The sequence below is a fragment of the Sinocyclocheilus rhinocerous genome, unplaced genomic scaffold (genome assembly GCF_001515625.1).
Source record: "Sinocyclocheilus rhinocerous isolate Xijiao unplaced genomic scaffold, SAMN03320098_v1.1 scaffold2510, whole genome shotgun sequence".
In the NCBI taxonomy this organism is placed as follows: Eukaryota; Metazoa; Chordata; class Actinopteri; order Cypriniformes; family Cyprinidae; genus Sinocyclocheilus; species Sinocyclocheilus rhinocerous.
In genome coordinates, this window is record NW_015629526.1 from 47,524 (window position 1) to 58,138 (window position 10,615).

Genomic DNA, 10,615 nt, shown 5'->3' on the forward strand with positions numbered 1-10,615 from the left:
TTATGTGTGTGTGTGTGTGTGTGTGTGTGTGTGTGTGTGTGTGTGCGCTGTATCACTCTCTTGTGTTCCTCCCTCTTTATCTCTCTCACACATACACACACAGTTAGTCAGTTAGAGCAGCTGAACAAACCGCTGAACTAGAAACACTCGAGATGCACACACCACGAACACTTCATAAGAGAGCGAGAGTGTATGTGTGTGTGTACGTATGTGTGGTACGTGAGTGTGTGTGTGTGTGAGTGTGCATGTGAGAGTGTGTGCATCTGTGTGAGTGTGAGTCTGTGTGGTTCAGGTATACCCTACGTTATGGGGATAAAATGTCCTCTCAAAGATGGCAATATCCAAAATCCTTGTCCTTGTGTGGACATTGTTTGGTCCCCATGAGCAAAACAGCTTGCAAATCATACAGAATGATCTTTTTTGAAAAACTAAAAATGCGGAAAGCTTTGTGTGATGGGCTTTGTGAAAATACAGTTTGTACAGTATAAAAACCATTACGCCTATATGTCCCCATAAAACATGGAAACCCAACATGTGGTGTGTGTGTGTGTGTTTGTTCTGTTGAATATAATAACACTGTTGAATGTGCTCATGCTCGATTGAATCAGTGCTGCTGTTTTTTCCCTCAGGTGCTTTGTTCAGACTCATTCATCAACAATCTGCTGTTCTTGTGTTTTCAGCAATGTCGAAGTATGATCCTCAGTACTGTTACATCCTGGACGCATTTCTGCTGCTGTATTGCATCATCATCACTGCCTTCTTCGTGCGCGAGCGAGTGAGAGTCTATAACACACACACACACACACACACACAATGAGCTGCGGCCCAGTTCATACACTCTTGCACTATTATATGCTAATCTGTAGTATGAACAGTGATTAATGAGGATCCCAAAAAGTGAACTTCAAATACACAGACGATGCACTTAACAACCACCCCCCTCCCTGAATTTCACCTTACTACTCTTACTATTACTGTTATATGGCAGAAATAGTGTAAACTGTATTCTAGTGTGTGATTCTGAAATATGATGTTGGACCATGCTCTCAACAGTCACAGTTTTAATTACGTAGATGAGAGATACCAGACTGACTACAGAGTGAAAATAACCTCAAACTCATAGTGATGGTAGATTACCTACAAACTGTAGTCTGTTACTGTTTGCAAATTACATGTTAGCAATGTAATCTGTTACATTACACATTTTAGGTAAAATACTCACACTACTTTTTGATTACTTTGATCCTAATTTATTTATCACATTGATTTGAATAGGATAATCGTGTACCATATTGATAATAAAATACTAATAGTAAGATCTCAAACTGGGGTTCATAAGTTGATGAATAGCTAAAAATGATTTAAATCATAAAAATATAAAAGGAAAATAAATGAAAACAAATCAAAATAAAATAATTTTATTTGATTAGCTGCATGTCATGTGACCATTAACCCATAGATATGCAAAAAAAAAATATTGACTTAGCTACTATAACCAAAAATGACAAAAAACAACAAACAACAACAACAACAACAACAACAACAAAAAAAACAACAACGGTGAATCCCTGCATTACATGTAAATATAAAACTATGAAAATGCACTGTTCATTAATGAAGCTTCTTTCTTCAGTACATCAAGAAGAAAAGCATAGTGGAGCAAGACTCTTTGTATCAGGTGAGAATCAGATACGTGATCAATGAGCCAACGGTCACGATATTAAAGATGTTAACGGAGCGTTTGATGTTTTCCAGCCAATTAACAAGAGCGGCCAGTCGACGTACGACATACTGACACAGCGATCGAATGAAGAAGGTCGAGCTGGAGGGGTGAGTGATGACAACTTGACACACATCACATCACATCACATGACGGACAGGAGCAGCCTGTGATCTACATGTCTGTGTTTCACAGGGACGCAAGCGAGGAGACGACAGCACTTACACGGTAAGAGCTTCTTCATCACAGGAAGGAAGTTTATTAGCAGCACGTTGAGAAGAATAATCCATCTGAAGCGCGTCAGTGACCACAGAGGCACCTGCGGCACTTTCCACCGATGATGAGACGCAAAACCACCATCAGAAACCCCATCAGATCAACCTGCAGAAACTCAAACTGAATGTTACAGGAGCCGCTTTAGCTCAAACGCTTAAAAATAAAGGGTCTTCATTGGCATAAATGGTTGCATGAAGAGCTTAGAGCTATTAACATCCATCACTCTTAAAAATAAAAGTTTTCACTGGATGCAATAAAAGAACCATTTGTGGTTCCCCAAAGAACCTTTCAGTAATCAGTTCTTAATACTACTAAGAACTAAGAACTTTTTTTTCTTAGCGTGAGGACCATTTGAATAATCTAGCTGGAAAGATTCCACAGATGTTAAAAGGTTCTTCATGGAACCATAAATGCCAATAAAGAACCTTTATTTTTAAGTGTGATGGAAGCTTTCAATTGGTAAAAGATTGTTTAGACTATTAAAATGTTCTTTACACTAAGAAAAAAAAGAGTTATTTTAATACTTGATCACTGAAAGGTTCTTTGGGGAATCAAAAAGTTCTTCTGTTGCATCACTGAAAAGCTTTATTTTTAAGAGTGTATGACGTCCTTCAGATGTTATAGGCTATATATATATATATATATATATATATAAACTTGGCAGCTAGTTTATAATGATGGAAAGTGTTTTCAAAAATCTAACAAAACATTTTGTTTGACTGAAATAACCGAACAAATGATTTAATGCATTTCTTCCACAAAACTGTGATGACGATAATGATTATGGTTATGCTGGTTTATTTCAGCCTCTGCAGAAAAAGACGGACGACACGTACCGTGAGATTGAAACGAAGGCAGGCGTAAGTGTGACTGATTCAGTCTTATTTCATATCAATTCATCTGAATGATTCGACAAAAGACTCAAACTGATCTTGTGATTTTCCTCCAGCGCCGCCGTCCTGATCAGGTTTATCAGGTCAGACATATTTAATATCACAACTAAACATCAGATCACTGTCAAATAAAAGTCACTTCATTTGGTTTAATGTGTTTGTGTTTCAGGGTTTGAGCTCCGTGACTAAAGACACGTATGATTCTCTGAACATGCAGCCGATTCACCCACCGCCACGTTAAATGCTGATTCTCCACAAACCGGCCATCAGGATCACAGTCCAGTGCAGATTCAGCCACTTAACTCATTCATTCACTCTGTCTTTGATTTCAGTCCAGTAGTTTTTTTTTTCTCCTACAGACTCCAGTGTTTATTCTGTGTTTTTACAGTGACTGTGTTTATCATTTCTCCACTTTGTGAATTAGGCTATAGACTTTCATAATGAACCCAAATTTTAAACGGCACACATGTAAAGTAAAAATCATTATAAAACCAAACGTTTAAACATTGTGAGATTCAACTAATAATTCTGTTCAAATAATAATGCTATTTGGTAACACTTTACAATAAGGGTTCATTCGTTAACAAACAATGAAAAATAAATCTAAAATATTTATTGATTTTAATGTTGATCTCAGGATTTACTAATACATTTTAAGATCAAAAGTTGTAAGTTAACATTAGTTAATGAACTGTAAATGAACATGAAAAATGTTATTAACATTAACAAAGGTTAATGTTGTAAAATATATATCACTCATTGTAAATGTTAGTTAATGCATTAATAACGTTGATAAATGAGACCTTATTGTAAAGTATTACCTTAATATTCTGTATGATTTAAAAATGCCTTTTCTTGTGATTTTGTGGTGAAATATGAGCCGCAGGTTTAACAAGATTCACGTTGATTGATGTTCAGTATCTCTCACATGGTATCATGAGTGTTTTTTTTTTCCCCCAAGTACTTTATTATAGTGTAATATTACATGTTATCCTTTTAAAACTGAAAATTTCACTGCATTTCATTTGGTTGTTACTTTTGTCTGTTCTGTGTAATTTTGTATCAGCTTGTTAAAGTGATTTTTCTCTTTTTCAGTAAATAATCAGTTTAGAAACTTGATTTGACTGTTGATCAAAACACATGGAGATCATACAGAAACAGTCTGAGACTGAACTTTTTTTTAATGAAATCTACAACTGCAGCAACAGCAACATGACAAACTCATCATCTGATAATGAACAGCAAAGAAAAATACAGACAAACGCACAAATCCAGAAAGGTTAATTTCTACGGCAAACAGCAACAACTGAACTGTGAGAGTTGATTAATCCACGAAAACCTGTAGAGGAACGAGAGTGTGTGTAAGAGAGTGTGTCTGTTTGAGCTTGTGTGTGTGTGTGTGTGTGTGTGTGAACAGCCCTTCTGTATCAAACACATTCTGTAGAGAATCTCACACACAGTCTGAAATCACAATCATCTCTCAGAAGCGGCTCATGAGAATGACACGAGACACTCATGAGACGATTTATCTCATGATTCATATTCCACCAGAAAATCAATCTCTGGATAAAAAAAAAAAAAAAGTCTACAATGTGTTTATGATTTAAAATTAATTATACATTAAAAAAAATAAAAAAAAATAAAGGGAAAGGCAAAGAGAAAATGAAAAATCTTTGGTTTTCACGCTTAAGTGTATTTTTGCTTTGGGAGCCACAAAAATAAAACAAATTTTCATATATTTATATATAATCCTTGTATTTAGTGTGTTTTTTTACTAAGGATGAAAAGAAACAGAGGGGCGGCACAAAGCTGATGGTTCTTTGGTTTTCATCCACATTTTCATTCCTGCACAAAATAATAAAGCCAATAAACATGAAAGTAAAGCGCAGCAGCTCGCACACAATCACTGATATACAGAATATAATAATCTATACAGCATGAGACAAAAACGGAAATGACAGTGATATTAACAGATCAATGCTGCCTCCTCATTTCAATATTTTCATGTGCATAAATAAAGAAAATGATCAGAGGAAAGGAGCTGAAAGGGTTCAAACTACATGTGCTGATATTTTCATCTTTATGTTTCTCACACAGACTGTTGGAAAGCAGATAAAAACTATGAGACGTCAACGTGTTAAACGTGCCATGAAAGCTGAAGTTAAAGGGATAGTTCACCCAAAAATGAAAATTTGATGTTTATCTGCTTACCCCCAGGGCATCCAAGATGTAGGTGACTTTGTTTCTTCAGTAGAACACAGATGATGATTTTTGACTTTAACCGTTGCAGTCTATCAGTCGTATAATGCATGGCAATGGTAACAAAATCTATGAGAGTAAAAAAAACAGACATTTGCTTTGGCAAAGAAACACAAATTAAGTAGAAACGTGATAAGAGAGACTGTACACAGTAGTTCTGAGAACAGGGTCTTCAGCTGAAGATCTGCGCATCACAGGAAGCAGCTTTAACATCAGTGCTGGAGGTATTTCTGACCTCTGACCACTGCGCTCATGCACACGCTACATATGCCTCTGCCCGGCCATAGGAAACTAAACTAAACTAAACTAAACTAAACTAAACAGAAACTGGCTTTGGTTGCAGCTTCTTTTGTGATTGTGTTCACTGTGATTCTCAAATGACTCAAAGCGTCACAGGTAACAGCGCATCAATAACCGCCGCATGCAGCTAGTCTGAAAGAAAAACACTTATATTTGGGGAAAAACATGAAAGAGGCTAATTACTGCAACATCACAGACTGAAGTAGCAGTTTCTTGGCATAATCACGTGACGGAGCAAATCTCAAGAACACGTGCAGCTTGTGTCATCATGAGATTCACACACTGATCAGATCGATCCATTCACAGGCTTCAAATCACCAGAAACATGGGAAATAAACGTTCAGCATCCAACATTTGATATGACAGACATACATGTGAGGTGGAATTACACACTGATTTAATAGATTCAGTTGAATGAACTCGATTCGCCGCTGATTCACAGAATCAATGTTCAAACAAACATGTGACAGCTCATTTGCATCTCTCACAGGAGCAGCGCTCGCTGTGACGGATTTAAAAAAAAAAAAAGCCTTCTAACCATATTTATTATAAAGCGATGTCGAGTTAGAATACTAGTTTAAAAAGTCATTGATAGAACGCTCCACCCAGCGCTGTAGTAACTTGCAACATAAAAGATCTGAAATGCTTTTGATTATAAATCTGAAATCATCTACAATTGGCCTGTTTCACAGAGCCGCAAATAAAAACAGAAACCCTTGTAGAAAGTCAATATAAACTCTTATGTGAAATAATCTCTCATGAAGAATCAGTCACATTTTTGGTTAATTTAGATGTTAGTTTAAGAAATAGATTGAAAAATAAAGTTAAATCCTGACCGTTTCCTCGAACATCAAACGTGTGACACGGATATTCAGTTGCAGGAAGTACTACACGCATCAGAAGTGTTTTTGGTAATAGCACAGGATTGAACGGAGCCGTATGCGCTCACTGCGCCTTCGAGGCCAAGGCGATGCTCTTGGTTGTCATGGCAACAGTACTCTGCTGCATGTCACTGGCCAGCTGCAGGTTGAGAGCTCCGCCTCCAGCCCCGCCAGCTGACAGCAGATTGGCTGGTAGTAGAGACAGGCTGGACGGATTGAGGAAGAGGGGAGTGGTCACCAGACTGGGGGCAGTGCTTCCTGAACTGGTGTTGGTGAATAGCAGGCCGGTGTTTCCATTGAAGGAGGTCAGAGGCAGAGCGCCTCCCGATGCCAGAGCTGACGAAAAAACACATTGAATATATTTATACAGCACATTAATGCTGTCGCTAACAATAATTTTGGTAATGGAGTCATCGGTCGATTATTCTGACGATTAATCGAGTAATCGGATATTTTTTTGTGGTAATAAAAATAGACCTAAGCGAACAATAGACTTTAAAAGGACTTAAAAAATATATATATAATAGCAATGAGGCAATAATAATTGGTTTAAAAACAAGTAATCATATGGTTCTATTGAACAAAACAGTTAAAATACAAAGTAATAAAAAAAAAAAATCATAACTTTATGTACTGTATTATATAAAATGCCTGCAGAGGGCCAACGGCCTGATGATTGTTTTTCCACTTTACAGTGCGATCTAATCCTTGTTTAATATTGACCAAACAACATTTAATTCAGAAGTCCACTTAATCTGTAATATTTGGCTACTTCTTTCTGATATAAATGCTACAGTCACTGTCATTTCTTGAACAAGAACATGTGGACATCAAAACAAGCAAACTCAGAGCGAGGGTTTTAAACTTTAATTTTTAAGTTATTTTATTTTGAACATATTTACAAAGATAATGATGTATTCTCCTGTGTTGGCATAGGTTTATAAATGATTTACCTTATAAATCTGATAGAATGGTGCACATTTTTCCCAGATGAACTTTATAAGCAACTCAAAACTCAGCATATGCAAAGATGGAGTTTGAGACCGTCCGCGCGTGTAAATGATAACTGTTTGTGTGGTCCAGCACCTATTGTGAACGGAGCCACTCTGAGATTCACGTAACCTACACGCATATAAATAAAGTGCATATTAAACCCGCAGTGTATATATTTATTTAACTGAAACACAGCTTTTGTGAATTCACACTAGCATTATGCTTTATTATGATTTTTAATAATCATATTATTATTCTAATAATATGATTAGGTCTAATAATGCTTTTCATGGATTCTCGTCTGTGGAATACACCACTTCCAGTATTTTGCCGGTTAATCGACACAGGCAAAATGCAATCGAGGATTTTTTATAATTGAGTACTCAAATCATGACAGCCCTACAGCGCATTGTTTCATAGCAGCTTTACAGAAAATCATGATGTTAATGTTTATAATATCTTAATTTCATCATGCCTTGCAGTCACATTTATTAGATTTGAGATGAACAATAATATAGTTACCCTGGATGGTGGCCAGTGCATTGTTATTCATCAGCGCAGGACCAAAAGCGTTTCCCAGAGCAGGAGCCAAACTCAACAGCGCCCCACTGCACAAAACACAAGCAGAAATCATAAACTCTGTAAAGTCACCACATCACTAACACACATGTCCCGATCAGACATATCAATCATCTCTGTGCAGCAGCGTTTACAACCAATGTGAGACCTTCTCAGCATCGTCATGTGACCAACAAAACCTCTGATTAATATGAAAGAAAAGCTTTCATGATGTCTGGGTCACATGCTATACCCCAAAATCAAAATAAATAAAAAAAACTTTATATTTTGCATTTTCAGTAAAAAAAAACATACAGTAAACTTATTTAAATAAACATAAATGACAAGTCATGAGAATTTGGGGCTAAAGTGCTTAAAACATTTAGATTATTGTTTTGTATTACAAGTTTTCTGAAATGTTATGTTTAAATATGAAAATGAGGCATTATCTAATTAAGTATGCAGTAATTTGCATACATTTCCAGCACATAACTCTGAATATTGGATAAAGCCAGGTTCATAATTCTGGTTTGATTTTGTTGACATATTAGAGTTAAAGGTTTTTCCAGAGGGGATTTTGGATTTCTCTTTTTATCACTCCATAAACCAGAAAATACTGTCAACAGACAGAAAACAAATACTGTTTTGGCCTTTTCTCCAGGCCGCGGAAGCATGGAGTGGGTTTGTATTTTGTCACGTACTTCATTCCACATGCGTTCCTTTTACTGTTCTTATTTATTTTATTCAATAATTTATCAACAAAACAATGTTTAAAATTAGGTTGCAAATTATACAAAATGAAATTCATAAAAAAAAAAATGACTTTCCACAAAACAAAACGTATGAAGTAGTCAAAAATTGTGTCTGACCCGCTCCATTTCTCCTGGCGTATTGCCGTCCAATTCATTACCACGCCCTTTATGACATTTACAAATTACAAATTTTCTTTCATAATTAACAGATTAAATAAAACAAAACAAAACGCTGGTTATGAACGTAACTGTGGTTCTATGACTAAGTGGAAGACCACCAGAGGCAGTGCTGAAAGCACTAGTGGAAAACTCCCCACACTCAAGCTTGACCGAGAATCAAATGACAAAGTTGACACAATTCCATTCATTTCAATGGAGAGCTGGCGATTTCCGGCGACACCGAGGGACAGCGACCGTTGGCGACCGGATGGGGCGTGTCCAGCGACGCGACAAAGTTCAGAATCCTTCAACTTTATGCAAATGAAGAGTGACTTTCGGGAGCGACAGCCAATAGGAAAGAAGACAGTAGAGCTCATGTGATCGTTCTCCTCTCAACCGTAGATAAATATATGCAATGGAAGTAGGCAGGCTCTTGTTTCTCATTCATTTTTGTTTGTATGCACGGATTTAATTTAGATTTAGATTATATTTAGTCTCCAAAATGTTTATACTTAGCAGCAAGAAACCTGATTCGCTGTCAAGGCAACCAGTATTGAGAACGCCCACTAGCAACCTCATCGCCAGCCCCTGGCGACATGCAGCGACAAAAGTCACTGCTAGTGTGAATGCAGCTTTAGGTCATTCTCGCAATACCGAGTGACCAGAGACTTTCAGCACTGCCTCTGGCGGCCTTCCACTTAGTCATAGAACCACAGTTACGTTCGTAACCAGCGTTCTATTTCAAGTTTTTCAATTAAATTCAAGTTTATTTGTACAGCGCTTTTCACGATACAAATCATTGCAAAGCAACTTTACAGCAAATTAAGTTTCTACAATATTTAGTGGTAGCTTATCAGTGGTGACTGTCAGTCATATGGCAGAAATGTACGGAAAAATCAATTAAAGACGTAATCAATAGCGTAGCTTTCCAACCAAGCAAAATTGATTTGTTATTTCCTTTCGCTTCAGACCGCCAGAGGCAGTGCTGAAAGCACTAGTGGAAGACGAATACCTAAACAGTCACGAGGGATCCCCCTGCGAAGCATCCGGGCAGGCAGAAAGCACTGCAGCACACACTGCTGGCAAGGGAGTCACATTCAATCTGTAAAAACGTGAAAATGTACATGATGAAGCCCAGGTTGCTGCTGCACAAATTTCAGAGAGCGACACCACTTTGAACGCTGCCCAAGATGTTGCCAAGACACGTGTAGAGTGACAATGAATAGATGAGGGAGCAGACTTTCCTGCAGACTCGTACGCATGTAAAATAACCTGCATCACCCAGTGTGCCAGTCTCTGTTAAGAAAGTGCAGCACCTCTGCGCATATCACTAAAACAAACAAACAATTGGTCTGTCTTACGCCAGGCTGCTGTCTTATCAATGTAAGTCCCCAAGGACCTAACTAGACATAGCTCCAACCGTATGTCATCTTGATCTGATGGCAGTGCAGCCAACACGATAGGTGTGTTCATAAAATGTGGAGACAAGATCTTGGGTAGAAACGCCGGATTAGGCCACAATGAAACACTACTAAAGTCAGCACTCCAGCACAAACAGGGGAAACTCACAGACAATGCATGGAGTTCACTCACACGCTTTGCTGTTGTAATTGTCAAGAGGAATGCAGTCTTGAATGACAGCCATTTAATGTCTGACTCCAAAATTGGCTCGAATGGGGGCTGACGCAGGGAACTGAGCACCATACTTAAATCCCATGTCGGACTCCGGACCGCCCGTGGAGGACAAAGACGATTAGCTCTTTTCAAGAAGGCAACAATCAGCTGGTCAGACCCAAGTGAAGAAGCACCAAACTCGGACCGGTG

At 37.7% G+C, this 10,615-nt stretch overlaps 2 protein-coding genes across 2 annotated transcripts in view; one reads left to right on the forward strand and one right to left on the reverse strand.

Annotated features, from left to right (window-relative positions):
• Positions 1–3,455, forward strand: part of LOC107739163 (T-cell surface glycoprotein CD3 zeta chain-like) — a 9,483-nt gene extending 6,028 nt beyond the window's left edge. The window contains exons 2-8 of the mRNA XM_016551177.1: positions 681–775; positions 1,634–1,678; positions 1,756–1,830; positions 1,916–1,948; positions 2,803–2,856; positions 2,946–2,972; positions 3,059–3,455. Coding sequence (XP_016406663.1) covers positions 681–775; positions 1,634–1,678; positions 1,756–1,830; positions 1,916–1,948; positions 2,803–2,856; positions 2,946–2,972; positions 3,059–3,130 — 401 coding nt within the window. The 3' untranslated portion in view covers positions 3,131–3,455. The remainder of the gene's footprint in view (positions 1–680; positions 776–1,633; positions 1,679–1,755; positions 1,831–1,915; positions 1,949–2,802; positions 2,857–2,945; positions 2,973–3,058) is intronic.
• A 2,821-nt stretch (positions 3,456–6,276) lies between these two features.
• On the reverse strand, positions 6,277–8,791 carry LOC107739165 (POU domain, class 2, transcription factor 1-like). The gene is made up of 3 exons (XM_016551178.1): positions 8,750–8,791; positions 7,845–7,930; positions 6,277–6,665 (listed from the first exon to the last, which is right to left on the reverse strand). Exons 1-3 carry the CDS (start codon positions 8,785–8,787, stop codon positions 6,394–6,396), a joined length of 396 nt encoding a protein of 131 aa, XP_016406664.1. The 5' UTR covers positions 8,788–8,791; the 3' UTR covers positions 6,277–6,393.
• Between the last annotated feature and the right edge of the window lie 1,824 nt (positions 8,792–10,615).

Bases quoted from the DNA above. Each gene is read 5' to 3' on its own strand.
- LOC107739165 (XM_016551178.1), bottom strand. From the start codon at position 8,787: ATGAATTGGACGGCAATACGCCAGGAGAAATGGAGCGG. The intron at 7,931-8,749 runs GTCAGACACAAT...TGTTTTGTGCAG, and splicing joins CGCCAGGAGAAATGGAGCGG to TGGGGCGCTGTTGAGTTTGG. The intron at 6,666-7,844 runs GTAACTATATTA...TTTTTTCGTCAG, and splicing joins TGCACTGGCCACCATCCAGG to CTCTGGCATCGGGAGGCGCT.